General features: G+C 60.0%; 6 protein-coding genes across 16 annotated transcripts; 5 read left to right on the plus strand and 1 right to left on the minus strand.

Moving 5' to 3' along the window:
• Positions 1-5: 5 nt before the first annotated feature.
• Positions 6-2,761, plus strand: NUDT22 (nudix hydrolase 22). Of its 3 annotated transcripts, none has more exons than XM_052661902.1 (6): positions 6-80; positions 475-972; positions 1,310-1,408; positions 1,988-2,085; positions 2,223-2,316; positions 2,603-2,761. In XM_052661902.1, the coding sequence occupies exons 1-6, from the start codon at positions 6-8 to the stop codon at positions 2,702-2,704; spliced, it is 966 nt and encodes a 321-aa protein (XP_052517862.1). In that variant the 3' UTR covers positions 2,705-2,761. The 3 variants fall into 3 exon arrangements, with proteins under 3 accessions (XP_052517862.1, XP_052517864.1, XP_052517863.1); XM_052661904.1 differs by lacking the exon at positions 6-80 and adding an exon at positions 91-152; XM_052661903.1 differs by lacking the exon at positions 6-80 and adding an exon at positions 107-181.
• Positions 2,762-3,330: 569 nt separating this feature from the next.
• On the plus strand, positions 3,331-6,853 carry DNAJC4 (DnaJ heat shock protein family (Hsp40) member C4). 3 transcript variants are annotated; one of them, XM_052662262.1, is made up of 7 exons: positions 3,331-3,464; positions 3,792-3,884; positions 4,670-4,763; positions 5,258-5,442; positions 5,639-5,803; positions 6,479-6,565; positions 6,658-6,853. In XM_052662262.1, the coding sequence occupies exons 1-7, from the start codon at positions 3,331-3,333 to the stop codon at positions 6,758-6,760; spliced, it is 861 nt and encodes a 286-aa protein (XP_052518222.1). In that variant the 3' UTR covers positions 6,761-6,853. The 3 variants fall into 3 exon arrangements, with proteins under 3 accessions (XP_052518222.1, XP_052518223.1, XP_052518224.1); XM_052662263.1 differs by lacking the exon at positions 3,331-3,464 and adding an exon at positions 3,517-3,636; XM_052662264.1 differs by lacking the exon at positions 3,331-3,464 and adding an exon at positions 3,517-3,636 and having other exon boundaries at positions 5,642-5,803.
• Positions 6,854-7,344: 491 nt separating this feature from the next.
• VEGFB (vascular endothelial growth factor B) lies at positions 7,345-10,533 on the plus strand. Of its 3 annotated transcripts, none has more exons than XM_052661887.1 (7): positions 7,345-7,464; positions 7,992-8,034; positions 8,377-8,573; positions 8,719-8,792; positions 8,988-9,023; positions 9,272-9,507; positions 10,100-10,533. In XM_052661887.1, the coding sequence occupies exons 1-6, from the start codon at positions 7,405-7,407 to the stop codon at positions 9,483-9,485; spliced, it is 624 nt and encodes a 207-aa protein (XP_052517847.1). In that variant the 5' UTR covers positions 7,345-7,404; the 3' UTR covers positions 9,486-9,507; positions 10,100-10,533. The 3 variants fall into 3 exon arrangements, with proteins under 3 accessions (XP_052517847.1, XP_052517848.1, XP_052517849.1); XM_052661888.1 differs by having other exon boundaries at positions 9,373-9,507; XM_052661889.1 differs by lacking the exon at positions 10,100-10,533 and having other exon boundaries at positions 9,196-9,331.
• A 2,112-nt stretch (positions 10,534-12,645) lies between these two features.
• Positions 12,646-15,622, plus strand: FKBP2 (FKBP prolyl isomerase 2). Of its 5 annotated transcripts, none has more exons than XM_052662082.1 (6): positions 12,646-12,778; positions 14,029-14,197; positions 14,518-14,630; positions 14,752-14,798; positions 15,354-15,389; positions 15,484-15,622. In XM_052662082.1, exons 1-6 carry the CDS (start codon positions 12,717-12,719, stop codon positions 15,543-15,545), a joined length of 489 nt encoding a protein of 162 aa, XP_052518042.1. In that variant the 5' UTR covers positions 12,646-12,716; the 3' UTR covers positions 15,546-15,622. The 5 variants fall into 5 exon arrangements, with proteins under 5 accessions (XP_052518042.1, XP_052518046.1, XP_052518045.1 ...); XM_052662086.1 differs by having other exon boundaries at positions 12,747-12,778; positions 14,058-14,197; XM_052662085.1 differs by lacking the exon at positions 12,646-12,778 and adding an exon at positions 13,109-13,183.
• LOC128068848 (translation initiation factor IF-2) lies at positions 12,929-13,726 on the plus strand. Its single transcript, XM_052662081.1, has one exon. The coding sequence runs from the start codon at positions 12,929-12,931 to the stop codon at positions 13,724-13,726; it is 798 nt and encodes a 265-aa protein (XP_052518041.1).
• A 395-nt stretch (positions 15,623-16,017) lies between the features above and the next one.
• On the minus strand, positions 16,018-18,306 carry PPP1R14B (protein phosphatase 1 regulatory inhibitor subunit 14B). Its single transcript, XM_052662053.1, is given in 6 exon segments — positions 16,018-16,357; positions 16,450-16,482; positions 16,767-16,850; positions 17,881-18,162; positions 18,164-18,270; positions 18,273-18,306. Coding segments are annotated over 6 exon segments (609 nt in total). The 3' UTR covers positions 16,018-16,288.
• Between the last annotated feature and the right edge of the window lie 2,416 nt (positions 18,307-20,722).

Consider the following 20,722-nt stretch of genomic DNA (forward strand, 5'->3'; position numbering starts at 1 on the left):
GGCCAATGAGAAGCCGAGAAAGAAGTAGGCAGGCACTTCCGTTCCGAGGAAAGGGGCGGAGCCTGCGGGAGAGTGGGCCGGTGAGTGCCGGCTGGAGCTTCCGGACGGTGGGAGGGGTCCCGGCATGTCTAGAGTTGGAGCCAGGACCTTTGGTTTGCGGAGACAGGGGCACTGGGGGGAGGCAAGACCTTTGGTTTGGGGAGACAGGGGCACTGGCGGGGGAGACAGGATCCAGGACCTCTGGGTTGTAGGGATGCCGGGGAGTCTAAGGGATGTCTGGTAGCAGGAGCCTCGGAGCTCTTGCTGGGATGATAAGACATTTTACTGCCCAGGGAGTGGTCAGGGGAGTGCAGAAGGGCTGGGGGGCGGGGGGTTGGGTACCCTCAGGAAGTCTGTGACAGAGGGGGCCAGCTGCCGCGCCCAAGGGAGGCTGTGGGCCCCCCGAGGTGACAGGCTTGGCTGTGTCGTCCCCAGAACTGCCCTCTCCAGGCCATGGACCCTGAGGTGTCCCTGCTGCTGCAGTGCCCCCTCGGGGGGCTGCCTGAGAAGCAGGTTCGGGCTGAGCTGAGCCCAGCCTATGATCGTCGCCCACTGCCAGGAGGGGACAAGGCCATCACCGCCATCTGGGAGAGCCGGCTTCAGGCCCAGCCCTGGCTCTTTAATGCCCCCAAGTTCCGCCTGCACTCCGCCACACTGGCGCCCACTGGCTCGCCAGGGCCACAGCTGCTCCTGCGCCTGGGCCTTACTTCCTATCAAGACTTCCTGGGGACCAACTGGGCCAGCTCAGCTGCCTGGCTGCGACAGCAGGGGGCCACCGACTGGGGTGACAAGCAAGCCTACCTGGCGGACCCCCTGGGCGTGGGCGCTGCACTGGCCACTGCTGATGACTTCCTTGTCTTCCTGCGCCGCTCTGGCCAGGTGGCTGAGGCACCTGGGCTGGTGGACGTGCCTGGTGGGCATCCTGAGCCTCAGGTGAGATGCCAGGCTGGGTGCAGAGGCACAAAGAGCCACAAAGCTCAGCATTGTCTTCCTCATCTTTTAAAAGGGGAGTTGGCCTGGTGCTTCTCCAAAGTCTCTTCTTAGGGGTAGTCTTCTTCTCAGCCTCTCCGCTGAATCCTGCCCCAGACCCATGGGAAGCTAGGGAACTGGGGGTGGGGTGGGGGTGGGGATTGAGAACCTAGCTGAACCTATAGTTGTGCATCTGGAAAAAGAGGGCTGGGGTCAGAGAAAGTGGCCCTCAGGGCCAGGGAGTGTGGGGGAAAAGTAGGGCAGAAAGAGGGGAGCAGAGACTGAGCTTGACTTCTCACAGGCCCTGTGCCCAGGTGACAGCCCCCTCCACAAGGACCTCCCTGGGGAGCTGGTGGTGCATGAGCTCTTCTCCAGTGTCCTCCAGGAGATCTGTGATGAGGTGAGTGAGGGGCAGGCAGAACAGAGCTGTGGGCAAGGAGGGAGGAGGTAGAACAAGCCAGAATTCCACAGGTCCAGACTGGCACACGGCTTGTGGGATCTTGGTTTCCTGACCAGGGATTGAACCTAGGGCTTTGGCAGTGAGAATACAGGACTCCTAACTGCTGGACTGTCAGGGAAGTCCTAGGCATCCAGCATTGAGCAAAGAGCTTGGCTTTGCAGCTAGGCACACTTGAAGTGGAATTCTAACCCTTGCCTCTGTGTGCCTCAGGGTTTTCCTCCCTACAGTGGGGATAATGATAAATGTCTTGCCTACTTCCCCACCAGGTTTGTTGAAAAGAGGGATAAATAGGAGTCCCAGTTACTAAAGCAACTTCCCTTGGGTGACTCTGGGCAAACTGTTCCATCTCTCTAGTTCGTTTTCCCACATGAAATGAACGTGCCCAAGATCTGACTTTCTGTGACTCTCGGCACTTGAACTACAAACTGTAAAATGCTGTACTAGGGTAACATGCTGTTCTTCATTGAGGGGGCAGGGACGTGGGAATTGGGCACTGACAGGTGGTACCCCTGGCCCCAGGTGAATGTGCCGCCACTCACCCTGAGCCAGCCGCTGCTGTTGGGCATCGCCTGCAATGAGACCAGTGCCGGCCGTGCCAGTGCTGAGTTCTACGTCCAGTGAGTGATCTCTGGGGGACAGAATCCTGGGTCCTGGATTAGGTGGGTGGTTGAGGGGCATGGCTGAGGGAGCTGGTGCTCCACAGGGACCCTCCAGGGGCTAAGCACTCACCAGGCCACTCTCACATCCTGTCCAGGTGCAGCCTGACTTCTGAGCAGGTGAGGAGACACTACATGAGTGGGGGACCTGAGGCCCACGAATCCACAGGAATCATCTTTGTGGAGAAACAGGTTCGAGGTGGCAAAGTGTGTCATTTGGATAAGCAGCTGGGTTGGGGCTTGCAGAGGCCTGGTGATGCACTTCTGTCTCCCAGGCCTGAGTCAGACGGGGCTCCCAGATCTCAGAGTTTCTCTCTAGAGCCAGAAGTCCTCACGGGGTTGCCTTCAGCCCAAAGGAGGGTGCCAGGGACCTGCTCAGCTCCCTTAACATGAGGCTCTGAGGCTCAGGAACTGTGGGCACAGCTCCCACAAGAAACCTGACTCTGAGATGTCTGGGTCTCACTGTCTATCCCCACAGAGTATGCAGAGGTTGCAGGAGACTGAAATGTGGGCTGAGCTCTGCCCCTCAGCCAAAGGTGCCATCTTCCTCTACAACCGGGTCCAGGGAAGTTCCACCTGAGTCTCCTGGAGTCCCCAGCCCTATCACCACAGCTCGGAAGACAATAAAGGACTTTATTCTTGGATTCCTTTGGCATCTGCTGTTTCCATGAGACAGAGGGGGCCACTGGGAGAGCCCAGGGTGGACGAGAGAGACAGGACAAGTGACTTGGGTTAAAAAAAGGCCCAGCCTCAGTTTTCCCCTCTGCAAGCTGAGGGCCGTGCCCCTTTGCCAGGTTCCAGTGAGGTTCCAGGCTGACTATGGGGTGGAAGGGTTTCCCGAATCTGCCAGCAATGCAGGAGACCGGATTTGATCCTTGGGCCGGGTAGATCCCCTGGAGAAGGAAATGGCTATTCACTCCATTATTCTTGCCTGGAAAGTCCTATGGAGCCTAGCGGGCTACGCGCCGGGGTCGCGATGAGTTGGACACGACTGAGCGACTTATTTTCACACTTCACTTTACGGGGTGGAAACTGCTTTGTGAAATGAGTCTCGGTGCAGAGTGGAGTAACAGTTATGTCCGAAGGAGTGATCAACAGAGGCTGAGCTTAAAGCCTCACTCAGAGAAGGACCAGTCTCGCCGGCTCCCGGGTGGGCACCGGCGCCTCTCTGCAAGCCCTCGGGCCTGGGCGAGGCATCAAACGCCAATGGGCGTTCGGGGGCGGGGCTTCGCCCCAGGGACGCCCCTTCTGGTCTGTGGGTGTGTCTGGGTGTCTAAGCCAATAAGAGTGCGGGGGCGGGGCCTGGGTAAGAGCAGGAAACGGCGGCCGCGGCGGAGTCCGTGAGTGCAATGAGGGCGGGGCTTGGTGTGGCTCCTCCTGCACCCGCCCCCCCAATACTCCCAGGGTGGGGAGGGGGTCTCCGCGTCCCGGGCTAGTGGTCCAGACGCCGAGACGAAAGTAGAGGGGGTCCTTGGACGCACGGCGCAGAGGCGGGGACGGGGCCAGAACCAGGTCTGGTCTTCAGCAAGGAGGCTCCAAACGCCCCTGAGCCCCCCGGGCTTGCTTCAGTTTTCCTTAGCGTCTAAACAGGGCCAGTACACCCCGCTCCCCATTCCCTCCGATTCAGGGGTCCCATCCCACTCCTCTTTGTGGTCTCTTTTTACCAGCTGCCCTCCTGCCGCCATGCTGCCCCTGCGCCTATGCCGGCTGTGGCCCCTCAACCCTCCCATGTGGTTCTTCGCAGCGGCCGCCCGGCAGCGGTGAGTCGCGCCCCCGGGATCCGGCCCGGTCGTTCACTAGATTCTTGTTGCTGGCCCGCCCGATTCTAGGCGCTGCGCTAGGTGCTAGGGTAGCTCTGTGTCAGGCGCCTTACAGATTTGTCGGGTTACTCTCACCTTCACTGCTGAAGACACAGTATCAGAGATTAAGGAATAACCCCCAAGGTCATACAGATCCAAAATTTGAACCCAAGTCAAACCCAGTGCCCTTCCTACAACTCAGGTGTTGTTAAGCATCACTGTGCATAACACAGGAGGGCTGCAGGGGGCGGCGCTGGGGGTGGGGGGTGGCGCTTACAAAATTGCAGATTCCTGGGCCCTACTTGGAGATTCTGATTTGCAGGAATGAGGTGGGGCTCAAGAATTTTCTTTTTTTCTTTTGGGTGCACTGCAGGGCATGCGGGATCTTAGTTCCCCTGACCAGGGATGGAACTCAGGCTCCTTGCGGTGGAAGCCCTGAGTCGTAGCTACTGGACTGCCAGGGAAGTCCCAAGAATTTATTTTAAAAAACATGATCAAAACCAAAAACAAAATATAATTTTCAGGTGTTTCTGATGCAAGGAGTCTGAAAACTACACTTGGAGACATTTTGATCTGCCTCATACCTGGAACACTCAAATAGGGAGGGATGATTTACAGAGACTATCCTTGGTACCTGGCTCAACCCTGAGCACCAGAATGCTGAGTCAAAGGGTGGCCCAAGTGGGTAGGGAAGGGGTATCCCTGTGTCTTCCTTAGCCCTGGCAGGATTGGGCCTCTCTCCACAGGTCTGGCCCCAGTAACTACTATGAACTCTTGGGGGTGCAGCCTGGTGCCAGTGCTGAAGAAGTTAAACGGGCTTTCTTCTCCAAGTCCAAAGAGGTACCAGTGGTTTTAAGTGGAGAAGGGGAAGGGAAGTCTGAGCCAGATGGGGTATGCTTCAAATTCTCAGAAACGGGGCTGAGAAGCTCACTCTGGCTGGTGCACATTCCCTCAGCATTCACAGGGATGGGGAGGTGCCCCACGGGGAGAGATCTGCCCACATGGGAGGAAAGGCTGGGGGGCAGGAGCCAGGAGGCCTGTCTGATGGGCTGGGCTTGGTTCTCCGGGCCTGCCTGCTCTTGAGAAAGTTGGATTCAGGACTTACAGTGAGAGCCAGGCAGCAGGTTGAGAAGGACTTATACAAGGGGAGGAGGCAGAAGTCTGTGCTTCCTGACTCTGTGGTGGTTTACAGGGATGGGCAGGCCTGAGAGTGAGGGTCACTCCCCAGGCAGGGCCTCTGGGAATGACATGAGCCCTTGGGGGTGGACATTCTCAGGATGGGTCCTGGGAAGGGGCATGGAAAGGGAGATGAGGGGAGTCTTGCTCCATCCCAGCTGCACCCTGACCGGGACCCCGGGAACCCAGCCCTGCACAGTCGCTTTGTGGAGCTGAGTGAAGCATACCAAGTGCTGAGCCGTGAGCAGAGCCGCCGCAGCTATGACCACCAGCTCCGCTCGGCAGCTTCCCCAAAGTCTCCAGGAACCACAGCCCACCCCAGGTCTGCTCACCAGGCACACAGGTACAGTAGTGCAGCCCCCAGCTCACCACCCCCAAGTGGTGAGCCCTTGGGTGTGGACATTATCAGGATGAGTCCCAGGAAGGGGCGTGAAAAGAGAGATGAAGGGAGTGGAGGGGTGAGACAAGGCTGGGGAGCAGGAGCCAGGAGGCCTGTCTGGATGGGCTCATCCTTACACTGTCCCTTCTTCTTCCCCAAGCAGTTCTGGGGCCCCCCACAATGAACAATACTGGGCCCAGTTTCATAACGTGAGGCCTCAGGGGCCAGAGTCCAGGCAGCAGCAGCACAAACACAACCGGCGAGTGCTGGGGTACTGCCTCCTGATCATGCTGGCCGGGATGGGCCTGCACTACGTCGCCTTCAGGTGCGTGTCTCCCTAGGGCGACGGGCAGGGGGCAGGAGGGTGGGTGAAGCCGTGTCAGCCACCTAACCCCACCACCCCTGTGACCTGCACCCTTGTGTGTCCCAAGCCAAGAACTGCATGAAATTGGTCTCCTCCAGAGCCCCTTCTGACTTGGCAAAGGCAGCTGTGCATTAAGAGCTCATGTCACTTCAGTTTTTTATCATTTGAATTTAAATCTTCGGTGCTGATCGCCAGAATGCTGGAGCCAACTGGAAAGCCTGCACAAGAAGGAAACGGGTCGAGCTGGGCCTTGCCAGCAACTGCCCTCATTCGTTCCTGCCACCCTCTCACACATGCCATGCCACTGAGCTTCAACAGTAGAGACACCTAAAGGCCAGTGCCTACTGCTAGCAGTGTGCCTAGCTCAGTGATTGAGTTAGAACAAACCTTTCTAGTCTCCTTCAAGGACCTCTCTGACGTTCAGAGCTGCTGTCATGACAGTCAGGGACCTGGGTCACCATGAGACCCTGGACAAGTCCCGACCACTCTTTGCCCGTCTCCTCACCTAGCACAGGCAGTTCGGCTGCGGTCCCCACAGGTGTAAAGCTGTGAGACTCTGGAGTGGAGGGGAGGGGAGTGAGACTTGGGGGACAGCAGAGATTGGGGGTCCCAGTGTTCTTTGTAACCCCTTTGCAGGAAGCTGGAGCAGTTGCATCGTAGCTTCATGGATGAGAAGGATAGGATCATCACAGCCATCTACAACGACACTCGGGCCCGGGCCAGGTTTGTCCTAGCTCTTTCCTGCCCTCCCTTCCCTGTTGCCGGCACCACCTCCCAGGATCCCAGTCCCAACCACCCAGGTGCTCTTCCTGCAGGGCCAACAGAGCCAGACTCCTGCAGGAGCAGCGGCAGAGGCAGCAGCTGCAGCCACCACCCGGGCCGCCCCAAGGCCCCGGGATCGTGCCCCCGGGCCCCTGAGCGGCTCACCTTGGAGAGCTCTCCTTGGATGGGGCCTGCAGGGTGCCCCCTTATGGGACGCCCCACGCCCCAAAACGCGTGCAATAAAGTGATTCTCAGAGCTCTCGTCTGGCTCCCTCCTACAGGCCCAGCGCCCCCCGCCCCGGCCCCGCCCTCCGGGCTTTGGTGGCGGCAACCCGGGAGCCCGGCCCCCTGGGCGGTGCATCCCCTTTCCCCTGCAGCGGCGGGAGGAGGGGGGGTGTGTGTGCGTGCGGAGGGGGCGGGCCCCGCCGGCGGCCTCGCCCCCCCTCCCCCGCCCCGCCCCCGCCCCGCGGCCCGGTGGGGAGCGCGTGTCTGGGTCACATGAGCCGCCCGCCCGCCAGCCCGGGCCCGGCCCCCCGCCGCCCCCGCCGTCCCCGCCGCCCGCCGCCACCACCGGCCGCCCGCCCGCTCGGCTCCTCCGGCCGCCGCCGCCGCCGCCGCTGCGTTGCGTTGCGCTGCCTGCGCCCAGGGCTCGGGAGGGGGCCGCGGAGGAGCCGCCTCCCGCGCCCGGCCCCCGCCCGCCGCGCCCGGGCCCGCGCCATGGGGCTCTGGCTGCCGCCGCCTCCCGCGCCGCCCGGCTAGGGCGATGCGGGCGCCCCCGGCGCGCGGCCCCCGCGGGCACCATGAGCCCCCTGCTCCGCCGCCTGCTGCTCGCCGTGCTCCTGCAGCTGGCCCCCGCCCAGGTACGTGCGTCCGCGACATCCCGCCCGCGTGCCATGCCCTCTCTCAAGGTTGGCGGAAGTGGGAAGACGCGAGGTTCTTGGGGATCCACGGGGGCGTCTCGGGAGCCCAGCCCGGGCATCCCCCGGGAGGAGTCCCTCCTCGCCCGCCCGCCCGACTCCGGGGCCACTCCCCCGCCCCACCCCGTCCCCTGGGCGCAGCCGGGGGCGGGGCCGCCTCGGTGCCTGGCGGACGAGGTTCGGCGCCCACTGTGCCCCTTCCTGATCTGGAGCCTGGAGAACTAGCCCGGACCCCAGGCTTGGAGATTCGAGGCTGCTGCCAGAGTGGGCCTGGCGGGTAGTAGCCGGGGCAGGTCCCAGGTCGTGTGGAGAGGACAGGTAAAGTTAGAGTGACCCCAGGAACAGAGCAGTTCAGAAAACTGTCAGAGGGGAGTGGAAGTCTCCTGACTGCAAGGGCAGAGCCCTGGGGAGAAAGACATTGCCAGCCTTTCCTGGAGTGCATCTTGGTCCAGGTTTCTTCTCTCCTACAGGCTCCGGTCTCCCAGCCTGATGCCCCTGGTCACCAGAAGAAAGGTAATAGTAACAGAACTTTGCACCAGCTGGCGCTCAGAACATTTGCTTCCAGCCCTGATTGCAGACTCCATGTATTTCTCATCTTGTGTAATCACAGCCTCTCTGTAAGATGCAAACTCTTTAATTCTGCCCATTTCACAGAAGAGCAGATTGAGGCAGTGGGATGCCTGGCATCTGGATGAACAGGGCAAGGAAGACAGATTGGGTGGGCAGAAGCAGGGGCTAGGGGAGGGTGGCTGTGACGGGGGAACTAAGGAGAACAGCTTCTGGACGCAGGGGTGGGAGCCAGAGGCAGCTGCGGGAAACCCTGGGGCCACTTAACCCTTACGCATCTACCCCTAGTGGTGTCATGGATAGACGTGTATGCTCGTGCCACCTGCCAGCCGCGGGAGGTGGTGGTGCCCCTGAACATGGAGCTCATGGGCACTGTGGCCAAGCAACTGGTGCCCAGCTGCGTGACAGTGCAGCGCTGTGGCGGCTGCTGCCCTGACGATGGCCTGGAGTGCGTGCCCACTGGGCAGCACCAAGTCCGAATGCAGGTAGGGGGCAGGGGGAGTGTGCCTGGCTGGATGCTGGCATTCTGGGGAGTGAGGGGGTGGCGGCCAGAGCCCTGGGCGGTGGGCAGGGTGTTCTCACCCCTCCAGCCCTCTCTCACTGTGTCTCTCCCTGTTCTCCTGAGCCCAGATCCTCATGATCCAGTACCCAAGCAGTCAGCTGGGGGAGATGTCCCTGGAAGAACACAGCCAGTGCGAATGCAGGTGCCAGGGAGGCCCCACCTCGGAGTTCGCAGAGATCAGGCTTGGGGGGCGCTGGGTGTGGCGGTGCACCGCAGCGGGGACAAGGTTTCCGAGGGTGGAGCCAGGCAGGCCTGGGATCGAGGGCAAGAGAGTGGAGAATGCTGGGCTTCCTGATCCTCTCTGTCCTTGTCTCTGTCCGTCTCTCTTACTTTTCAGACCAAAAAGACGAGAGAGTGCTGTGAAGCCAGACAGGTGAGTCTCGGGCTCTTGCTGGGCTGGGGTTGGAGCCCAGGCTCCGTGCCCAGAAAGTCACATGTGGCTGGGGCAGGGGGTGTTAGGGTGTGTCAGGAAGCTGTGGTCCCCTCCCCTCCTTCTTCTCCCCCGGCCTGTCCCCACCCTCCCCCCCTTTTTCTCTGCTCCCCAGGACTCTGCGCTGTTCCCTGACCCCAGCCCCTGGGAAGACTTCCTTCCCACCCGAGACATGTTGCTTCTCCTCCTAGGGCTTCCACTCCCCACCACCGTCCCCAGCCCCGCTCTGTTCCGGGCTGGGACCCTGCCCCTGGAGCACCCTCCCCAGCTGACATCACCCATCCCACTCCAGCCCCAGGCCCCTCTGCCCACGCTGCCCCCAGCGCCGCCAGCGCCCTGACCCCCGGACCTGCCACTGCCGCTGCCGACGCCGCAGCTTCCTCCGTTGTCAAGGGCGGGGCTTAGAGCTCAACCCAGACACCTGCAGGTGAGGAGTCGGGAGTGGTGTCCAGGCCCTTCCTGGAGCAGGTCCAGGTGAGCCAGCCAGTGGGAGAAGAGCCAGGGAAAGGGAAGCTTTGACCGGGTTGAACAAATATTGACCCAGCACCTAGTTGGCACTGGGGTCAACAAAAACAAGGCTCCTGTTCTAATGCGGGAGTCAGACACATGATGCCAACAGAGGATGTCAAGGGCTGTGGTGAGCGGTACCTGACATCGTCTTTGAGAGGCTAGAGATGTCCTGGAAGAGGTAACATCGCCAGGAGTGGCAACGGAAAGACAGCCTTCCAGCTCTGAACCGTCTCGGAAATGCCTGTAGTAGACGTTGATGTTCTACCTTACGGGCTCCGGGCGGCCAGGAGATGTAGTGGAACCCTGGTCCAGCCTCGTCCAAGGCACTTCTCACCACTCCTCCCTTCCACAGCGGGGTCATGGGGTGGCATTGTGTGGGCCGGGCCAGCTGGGGCTTCTCAGGAGTGTTAGGGGAGGATGGGGTTCACAGAGGGTAACAAGCGGGTGCGTCTAGAGAAATGGGCTGAGCTTTGGTGCCAGCATGAACAGACCCCTTCTTCCCTTCTCAGGTGCCGGAAGCTGCGAAGGTGACAAACTGCTTTTCAGACTCAGTGGGGCCCCTAGCCTCACAGCCCTCCCCCCAGAGAGGGCTGGAGCGCAGCCTGGTGAGAACCGTCCAGTCCCCAAGACCTCAGCCTGGGCAGAAGCTCCTCTGGGACCTGGGCCTCTCGGAGGGCCTTCCAGCTGCCCCTTGTCTCCCCAAGGCTGCCATCCAACAACGTGGACAGAGTTGGATGAGGAGACCAAGGGGGTCACATACCAACCTGGAAGAGAATGGGGTCCCGACTCAGATTTTAACCACCTTGTACAAGTGAGCATCTAACAGCTGGCTCCTCTGTCCCCTCACTAAGAAGACCCCGATCCTCTACAAAAATGTGGGAGTTGGGCTTCAGCGCAGGAACTGTGAACCCCAGTCCTGATAAAAGAGATGGAAGGAACTGTCCCTGCCTGTGTCACTGTCTGTCACTGTCCAGGCTGGCTGGTTTGGACATCAATGTCTGCATTGTACTGCCTCCTAGACACGGAGCTTGGAGGAGTTGAGGTCCAAAGACCTCCCCACGACCGGTCACAGTGCCAGAATCGTGCATCCTTCACTTTCATGTTGCGCTAACGGGTCCTGCCCCTGTGTCCATCACAAGGGTTCCTTTCTGGAAGGAGATGGCCAGTGAGCTTGAGGTGGGACTCAGCTCTGCCAAATGCCCTCGGCTGTCACTGCCCCTCATCCTGAGCCTCATGTTCACACAGAGGGAGCAGATGATCATTGTGGTCTGGGCCCTTGGGTGCCAAGAAAGTTAAGAGTCATGTAATAGAAAAGAACACTGATCTTCCCTACCAGGCTACACTCTGTTTGCAACTTTTTGCTTCATGTAGCTTAACTCCAAATTTTTTCAGCTGCAGTCTTCACTGTTGCCTCCCTTGCACCTTGGGCTTCCCTCCCCATGCTCTACTTGGTACTCTCCTGACGTTTATCTGACCCAGCCCAAACTCAGTGGTCAGCTTTCTGCCTGCATCCTCTAGTGCCCCTGGGGCTCAGTGGTGAGGGGAGGGGGTGAACTGAAAGGCAACCTTGGGTACCCGTACTTTGCCCCATCAGGGCAGAACATTCAGGGCAGAGTTTAACCCAAAGCAGCTACCTAATGGAGGCCTTCTCTGAAGTCACAGAGGAAGGGGTAGTGATCTTGTTAGGCTCAAACCAAGAGTGGCGTTAAACCAGAAGAGACGGTTTCTGACAAGTGATTGCTACTTTCAAATCATTTTCTCAGCTATGCTGTTACCAAAAATGTGAGAGTTCAATTAGAGTGAGACAGATGAGGGTTAGGGCCGTTAGCTACTACCTCCCAAACCCATTTAGCTTGTCCAATGAGCATGTGCTTCATATGCGCCTTCTCACCTAGCCCTCAATTCTGAGGTCAGTGTTGTGATTATCTTCCTTCTTCAGTTGAGGAGATAAGCTCGGAAAAGCTGACTGACCTGAGGATTTGGCCTCAGATCATCCGTCTCCCTGACATTAAACTTAGGTTTCGCTGCCTCTCAATTGCAGGTTCAGTCTGCCTGCAAGGTGGGAGACCTGGGTTCAATCCCTGGGAAGATCCCCTGGAGGAGGGCATGGCAACCCACTCCAGTGTTCTTGCCTGGAGAATCCCCATGGACCAAGGAGCTTGACGGGCTGCAGTGTTCTTGCCTGGAGAATCCCCATGGACCAAGGAGCTTGACGGGCTGCAGTCCATGAGGTCACAAAGGGTCTGACATGACTGAGCAACTAAGCACAACTGCAGGTTCATTACTTCGGTGGAACTTCCCAGGTGTATCAGTGATAAAGAATCCACCTGCCAACGCAGGAGATGCAGGTTAGATCCCTTTAAGTAGGAAATGGCAAGCCACTCCAGTATTCTTGCCTGGGAAATCCCACGGACAGAGGAGCCTGATGGGCTATAGTCCATGGGGTCACAAAGAGTCGGACACGACTGAGCAACTAAGCACACACATGTTTATTCCTGGGTGCTGAAGTGACTGGAAATAAGTCTGTATGGGGAATGGACCCAGTCAGATGGCTACAGTCATGACCCAGGGTTATTGTGCCCCGAGTAGAAGCAGGCCTGGATGCTGGAAGAGAAAAAAGCTAAGAGCATTTGCTGTGGGCCTAGCTGTGCACATTACTGGGGCACTCCAACAGGGACCCTGTGGGGTGGATGTTATTAAGCCCAAGAGTCACCAGGCCAAGAAGCTTGTTCAAGGTCACTCAGTCAATGAGTGGCAGACCCAGGAGTCAAACCCAAGGCTCACTCTGAAGCTAGGCTCTCCACAGCAACTGAGGACTATGGGTCAGAAGAGGCCCAAGGGCAATCCGGAGCGTCAAGCTGGGGGCGACATAAAATGGCGTCTCGAGACCCCCTCCGGGAACCCGCGCCCGCCTGACCTTAATTTCACCTCAAACGGAAGTGCTTTCGGTCCTTTCGGAAGTCACTTCACCTCACCTTAAGGACGACAAAGCCACCGGACGTGACGTATAGGTCTCATGGTGCCGAAGGGGCGTGGCTAGGGAAGAAACCACCCCAGTGGGCGTCTGGCCGCGGGTTTTGCACGGTCCAATGAGGGCGGGCGGCGTGGCCCGGTCTGGTGGCGACGATGACGCGCCTGCGCAGAGACGGCGGCACGACTGGGGTTGACTCCGGGGGCGCGGCGAGGAGGTGAGCGGGGGCCACAGCCCGGGCTGGGGGGAGCCGGGGTACAAGAGGGAAGGCTGGATCAGGCGGGGCAGGAGCGGGCTGGGGCTCCGAGTGTCAACGAGGGATAGGTCACGAGGAATTTGACTGTTGGGGGGTCCGAGCTGTCCGGGGATGCCGCAGGGGGAGGGTTCTCACGCCTCACGGGGCGGGGCTCCGGGAGTTGGGGCGGGAAGTCGAACGGCAGCGGGTGGAACCTCTCAGCTGGTGCCGGTGGGAGGCGGAGCTCTAGGTCTGGGGGCGGGGCCAGGACCGGTGCGGGGTGGAGACTGGCCCTTGGAGGAGGAGCTAGAAGAGGCGGAAGGAGGAGCCTCGGGTTTGGAGGCCGAGGAAGAAGGAACCCAGGCGCTGGGGGCGGGGCTTCAGCCGGTGAGTGGCGTGGCTACGGTCCAGGAAAAGGGGTCTAGTTCTGTCGGGGGCGGAGCTACAGGGTCGGGGGCGGAACCGCGCCCTCTAAAAGGTGGGGCCAAGGAGCCTAGCGAAGGGGTAGGCCCAGGTAATGGCCCGGGGCGTCCACGCGGGGGCGGTCTCCGCGGTGGCCGTGCCTGGGGGCGCGGTAGGCCTAGAACTCCCCCGGGAGAGGTGGTGTGGGTGGAGCGGGCTCGGCGGCCACCCGATACGGGACCAGTCTGGGTGCCCCGCAGGCCCCCGAGGGCTCAGAGTTGGGGCGGCGCCTCGGGCGGAGGCACAGGGCCAGCCTGGGGGGTACCCCCGGAGGACAAGAGCTCCCCGGAGCCACCCAGTGGCGACGTGTGGGTGCCTCGGGGCCGACCCCCTGCGGCAGCCGCAGATGTATGGGTGTGCTGGGCGGGAGGCAACTGGGTGTGGCGTGAATGGGGTCGCCCGGTCGGGGCAACCGCTCTGCAGCCAGATAGGGTCTGGACTTTGCGGAAGGGGACGGGTGGGAATTGAAGAGCAGAGCTGGGAATCGGGAGGGACGGAAGGGCAGGGGGTGAGCAAAGGGGCGGGACCCTGGCTGCTGTGGCCTCCCCTGACCCCCTCTCCCCGCTGCTGGGGTCCTCGGGCAAGCCCCCTTCTCACTGGACTGGTAAGTGTGGCCGTGGAGCCTGGGGGAGGGGGAGGTGATCCCGAACAAGGGGATCCCCAGGGGCAGGCAGGGTCCACGGTGGGGTGGAATCCTCCGGGTACCTGCCGGTATTCCATGCCCTCCCGTTCCTCTCCCCCGGTTGGTTGGTCGGGGTCTGTTCCCACAGAGAGATGAGGCTGAGCTGGGTCTTGACAGTACTGTCCATCTGCCTGAGCGCCCTGGTCACGGCCACAGGGACCGAGGGCAAACGGAAGCTGCAGATCGGAGTCAAGAAACGGGTAGACCACTGTCCCATCAAATCGCGGAAAGGGGACGTCCTGCACATGCACTATACGGTGGGTGAAGGGGTGGAGCTTTGGGGGGCGGGGCTTTTGGGGACCTGAAAGGAACCGGGAGCCAAGTTTCTCTGCCAAAAGGTGGGTCTCTTGGGCAAGTCTTCTTATCTACTGTGCATGGTTCTGTCTTGCTTTTCACTGTCTACTCCCGGGTTGGCATCAGCAAGCAGTGACAGTGTACTGTGAGCTGCCCAACGTTCTGTCTCCTGCTAGGACTGTGGCCACCAAAGCTGTGGGGTGCCACCTTGATGGGAAGAGCACTGGGGCTGGGGGTGTCAGAGCAGACCGCCCTCCTCACTGGCCTTCCCATGGTCTCACAGGGGAAGCTAGAAGATGGAACAGAGTTTGACAGCAGCCTGCCCCAGAACCAGCCCTTTGTCTTCTCCTTGGGCACAGGCCAGGTCATCAAGGGCTGGGACCAGGGGCTGCTAGGGTGAGTTGTGGGGCCATGGCTGTGGTCCAGGAGGTAAACTCTGGGAGGCAAGCCCCAGGGATGGGGGGAGGGAGCAAGGAGCCTGGTTGTTACCACATGCTGAACGTGTATTATCCTGCAGGATGTGTGAGGGGGAAAAGCGGAAGCTGGTGATTCCATCAGAGCTGGGTAAGAGGCTCTTTCGGAGTGGGGATAGGGCGTTCAGGGTGTATTATCCATGTAAGGGTGAAGGCTGATTTAGTCTCTGCATCCATCTCCACTCTATTCATTCAATCCATGCCATTTCCAAGTCTAGCCTTGTCCAGCAGTGAGGACAGGGCAAGACCATTGGGACACTTGGCTCTGGTGCCAACTCTCTGACCTTTTGCAAGCCCCCTCCCATCTCCCTGGTGGCTCAAATGGTAGAGAAGATGCCTGCAATGCAGGAGACCCAGGTTCAGTCCCTGGGTTGGGAAGATCCCCTGGAGAAGGAATTGGCAACCCTCTCCAGTATTCTTGCCTGGAGAATTCCATGGACAGAGGAGCCTGGCAGGGTACAGTTCATGGGATCGCAAAGAGTCAAACACGACTGAACGACTAACTTTCCCTTGTTTTTTTTTTTCCCATCTCCATTTCTGGCCTAGTGCTAGGATGGGTAGAGGCTTAGCGTCAGCCTGGATGTCTGCAGAACACCTCACTCTGCCTGTCCACAGCTCATTCTGTTTCTTTGTGTTATCTTGGCAGGGTATGGAGAGCGGGGAGCGCCCCCAAAGATTCCAGGTAATAGACCTTTCTGCCCCCCTCCCCATCTGCTTCATCCATTCCATCTCCAGGTGGCCCTAGTTCTCATTCTACTCCCACCTCTCCCGTGCAGGTGGTGCAACCTTGGTGTTCGAGGTGGAGCTGCTCAAAATCGAGCGACGTTCAGAACTGTAGCCAAACTGGAGAGGGGCGGTGGAGAGGCCCCCATCAGGGACCAGACTGTTTAAAGAAAAAAAAAACTTAAAACCCATGAAGTGAGCCTGTGTTTCTTTGTGGGCCCTGAGAGACTTAGAAACCGCAGCTTCAGCCTCCTCTCTCCCTCGGCCCCCTCCCATCCTTCACTCTACTTTCCGGGCTGCAGAACCTTGGGGTATAGTAGCCTCAGTAGCATGGAGGTCACAATGGCCAAGCCCTGGGTGGTATGGTGGCCCTTGTCCAGAAGGGAAAAGAGTATTCCTGCCTGCCGGCAGTAGCATGGCTCCTCCCCAGCTCCCCAGCCACTTCCAGCTCCTAGTCTGGGAGCCAGCACTGGGCTATCGCCATGGCTACGTGGCCCTCAGGAAGGCCTGCGGTCACCTGGGGAGAAGCTGAGCTGGCAGCAGTCGGAGAGCAGTGTGTCCCCCCTAAAAGAGACCAGGCGAGCCTATGAACTGCACCAAAGGCGTATCCTAGCTTTATTAAAGGGCCCGCGCCACAGTCAATATAAAAACACAAAAAGTCCCATCAGTTTAATAATAATAAAAAACCCCAAAAATGGAAAACTGAGAGGGCAGGGAAGAGGCCCCTGGGCCAGGGGCACGGGGAGCCCTGCTCGTGGCACCAGGCCTGGCCGCAGGGCCCCCTGGTATTGCTGTTGCTACGAGGTCAGCGGGCAGCGATTGTCCTGTGGAGCCACCGTTCAGCTGGGTCGAGGACCCTTACTTCTTCTGGGGTGTGCTCAGCTTCTGCATGCCCCGGATCTTGTCCAGCAGGCCAGAGATGAAGGCCTGGAGGGAGGGAGGACATTAAGGAGACCAGACCCCAGGAGGACAGGACCCTAGGCTCCTCACCCCACCCTCTGGGGAAACAACTTCCTTACCTCAGTGGGTTTGTAACAGTCAACCAGCAGCTCCTAGTGGGGCATGGGGGGAAAGGATAACTGAGTCTCTGCAACACGGACTTAGAATTCACCCACACCCTCTTCCAAGGCACTGGAGATGCCACGGCTACTGAACAGCTTGGCAAGTACCACTGGCCCCATTTGGTGGAGGCCGAAGCTGAGTCCAGAAAGATCACAGAGCTGACTGCCGAAGATCAAGGGAGGCTTGCCGACCCAACAATGGGCAGACCGCCTCCCTGCAGCCCTCTAGCCTCTGCTCCTCTGACCTGGCCCTGCTGCCCTCCAGGCCCTCTTACCTTGACCCTGGCAGCCCGGGTATCATCGCTCTCCATGTCCAAGAGTTCATCCACATCGATTTCCAGCTCTGGGATCTCCTCTTCCTGGGGTGGGGTGGGGGAGGAGGGAGAGACAAGGGCCTGAGTTGGGAGAGAGGGTGTGAGATGGGCTCTGGCTGAGGCCCCTGCCCTACTGCAGACGGGAGCCAGCCCTCTTTGCCCAGCAGACAGCGGCAGCTGCTCCGAGGAAGAAAACAGATCAGGCCTGTGCCAAGGCAAACTGCCCAATGTGGGGGGGAGCTTCCTGTCCCTGCCAGTTGGGCACCCTGGATGCCAGACGGCTAGGGGTGGGGATCCTAGCCTGGGAACCCTGCAGATGTGTCTCCCCAACTTCCATGCCCCCCATCTCAACCAGAGCACAAATGGGGCCAGCTGCCCCAACTCATCACAGCCCCCTTCCCCTCCCCCAAACACCTGTCACAGCTTCCCAGGAGTGGGGAGGAAGTGAAGGGTGAGGGGTCAGTGGGAAGGACCCAGGCCTGGTAAAGGGGAAACAAAGAGCCCATGCTTTGCCGAGGGAGGGGGTGCCTGCCACCCCTCCTCCCCCAGGAAGCATCTCTCCTGTCTGGAGCCAACTGCATTCCAGGGCTGGGCTAGGGTAGGCAGCACAGGGCAAGCCCACTCCTCCACCCTGGCCCCCGGGGCCTGAGTCACCACTTGAGCAAGGAAGGAGTCACAGGGTGGAGAACTAGAACCCAGACAGTGGGCTAGCTTGCCCCCCATGCCAAGATGGACTCCAGATTAGCCCATTAGAAACAGGCAAGACACATAAACCCCAACAACTGGGTTGGCTAGTGCCTTAAATTGGTCTAGGCTAGCAAGCGATAGGTAGCTCTCCTTCCCCAGCCAGCCTAGACTAGTCCCAGGTCTCTTGTCCAAGGCAGCGAATAAGAAAGAAGTGACTTAGGTCAGACAAGAAAGAGCATACATTGGGGGCGGGGAGCACAGAGAGCAGGGGAGCGCGCTTAAGCGGGGTGCCCACTGACTCCGGGTGACAGGCGGGCTCAAGGTGGGGTTTCCAGGAGGCCCGAATCGGAACCGGTTTTAGGGTGTCGGCGCAGGGTGGGGGACACACCTGGCAGTCGTAGAGGCGAGTGAGCTGCTCCAGGATCCACTCCTCCAGGTTGAGGCGCTTCCGTAGCTCCTTGCGGTCGTACTTGACCGTGACCTTCCCTTGGCGCCTCACTGGGCCCTCGTCGTCCGCGCCGCCCGGGCCCTCGCCTGCAGCCCCAGGGGGGCTCTGAAAGTAGACGCGGGGCCCTGGGCCGCCACTCCCCGGTCCGGGGGCCGGGGCCGCCAACGCCGCGCCCCCCGCGGGGCCGCTGTCCGCCATGGCGGCCGCCGGGGCCACGTGCGCGCGTCGGGCCCCTCCCTGCGCCGCCGCCTCCCGGACGCCCGCCGGCTGGCTCCGGGCCGCTGGCTCGGGTTAGCTCGTGAGCTCGGCTCCGCGCGGCTCCGAGGCGAGGGCGGCGGCGGGGGTGCCCGGGGGCAGCTGCAGCATGCGGAGCCCCCGGGCCTGGCCTGGCCGCGCCCCGCCCCCTCCCCACCGATCCGCCCGCCCTTTGTCCCCCGCGGCCGCCGCCCGAGCCGCCGCAGCCGAAGCCGCTTTCTCTGTCTGGATCGCTTCCCCCGCCCCCCGACCACACCCCCTTAAAGGGCCAGTCCTGCGGCTTGCCCCTCACCCCTACCCCGCCCCCGGACAGGGGGTAGGGGAGGATCTAGTCCTTCGAGGTTGGGGCCTAGCTGTCCCCTCTCCCTTTTCACCTTCCTGCCCTACCCCTAGGCGTTCTAAGCACCCGGTGCGAGGATTTGCGCTCCAATGGGGAACCTAGTCTTCTGTCCTCAGTGGAGGAAAACAGGGGCCGCCTGAGAATGGAGGGGAATGGGCACTGTACGCAGGACAGAGGTCCGAGGAGGAGACCTGGGAGCGCCACCCCCCTCCCTTCTGGGTCCTCCGGCCCTCGGCCAGCGGGGGACAAGAGGCGTCTTCGCGCTGACAGACACGTGGACCGGGCTCCCGGGGGTGGAGGGGTGGAGAAGACGGACAGGCGCTGCCTAGGTCACTGGACGCCCCCCTCCTTGGGGTTCCGCGCACCCCATGATGGAGGCCTAGGTTGGGGGTGAGCTGAGACAGCCGAGCGCCCTGAAGGGCCAGACCCCAGGCAGCCACCGCCCACCGGCCAAGATGGCGGTTGAGGCTGGGATTGTGGGAAATGTAGTTCACAGAGTCCTGCCCCGCATGGCCGCCCCTCCCCCACAGCGGAGCCCGGGCGGGGAAAACTTGTTTGGAGCGCCCTCGTAGGGCTGGTCTCCACAGGGCGCGGTCCTCTGCACCCCGCAATCTCTTGTGTGTGCAAACTGAGGCTTAAAGAACTGGGAAGTGGAGGAGCCAGTACTCAGGATAATAAAGATAATAATAACTGCTGACCCTAATACGAGTTCCCCATAGTCGGTTCTAGCGTGAGGGCACCTCAAAGCTCTCCGGTAGATCCCAGCCCTACCGCTTCCTCTATCCTTCAGATCTCACAAGGGCCTTACCGGACCCACCTCTCTTTAGTAGACCCTGTGCCTTGTTCCCGCAGCCAGTTTGATTTTTTATATTTTTAAATAGTGTCTCTCATTCACTGGTTCATTGTCCGCCTCGCATTTCTCAGCTGTGAGTTCTGTGAGGCTGAGACCTGTCTGGCCGTTGTTTACTGCTGATACCCATGATTGAGTGGACCCGCTCAGTTTCAAACCACATGGATCTGGCAAATTAGCTGACTTGCTGAACTCTCAGCACCTAGGTCAGACTCATAGTTGGTGTTTAATTGGTTGAACAAATGACTGAATGAAAGGCTTCCTGTGTGCTTCCATTTCCTCCAAAGGTTGTGGCAAAGATTAAATAGGAAAGGACGTGGAAGTTTCAGTGATTGCACCACAGAGGTTAAGTCACACACCCAGACAGCAATGGAGCTCAGCTTGTCTACGCAGGCCCCCTGACACAACGTCACTGCTCCTACTGCCACACAGGATTGTGCAACTCTGTTTCAGATGCTTCCACAGAACACAGAGGACAGGCTCACCCTCTGCAGTCCCAAGCAGAGTCTCCAGGTCCTAGAGACACTAAGTCCCAGCCCCTCTGGATGCCAGAGACACCCTCTGCAGCAGATGGGGTTCAGACAGAGGTTGACACTGGTCCAGGTTCATACAGCTGGCGTGATGCTGCTGCTGCTGCTGCTGCTAAGTTGCTTCAGTCGTGTCCGACTCTGTGCGACCCCAGAGACAGCAGTTGCACACACCGAAGCCCAGGACTTTAGGCTTACCTTGAGGTTGGAAAGTACAGACAAGGAGAAGGCAGTGGCTGAGAATGGCGTGTGTGGTGGTGGTGGTGGTAGGACTCATGCCAGTGGGCTTCTCCCTGAAGGCCTGAGCAGGGGGCACATGACTCATGTGGCTCAGTGATAGGCTGATACCTTCTCCCTCCCCAGCCCCCCTCAGGCCTCTCTCTTCAGCCAGCCTCAGGGGCCAGGGAAGGGCTGACCCTTCTCCTGTGGTTTAGGCAGGACCCACCCTTTCTAAGAGAGTCCCATCCCCAGCCTGGCTTCTGACTCTGAGCTTGACCTGATGGGCGAAGCCATTTACCAAATCCAAATTCCCCACCATGCCCCACCTTACCCCACTGGGGTGGGTTTGCTCTTTTTAAACTGGAGCACTGATTCAGGCCTGGGGGTGGTGGGGGCAGGGGAGGCTTGCAGTAAAAAGGGAGGCTATAATATTATAGTTTGCTGTGAGAATGAAACCTATAGGTGGTGAAGACTTGGGGACCAGTCCCAGCTCTGTCCCTCCAGATGCTATGACCCTGAGCAGTGATCTTCCTGTCCCTCCTCCCCTCAAGGCTAGTGTGAAGGTCTCCTGACATTTCCAAATTTCATGGT

The sequence above is a fragment of the Budorcas taxicolor genome, chromosome 25 (assembly GCF_023091745.1).
Source record: "Budorcas taxicolor isolate Tak-1 chromosome 25, Takin1.1, whole genome shotgun sequence".
Classification (NCBI taxonomy): Eukaryota; Metazoa; Chordata; class Mammalia; order Artiodactyla; family Bovidae; genus Budorcas; species Budorcas taxicolor.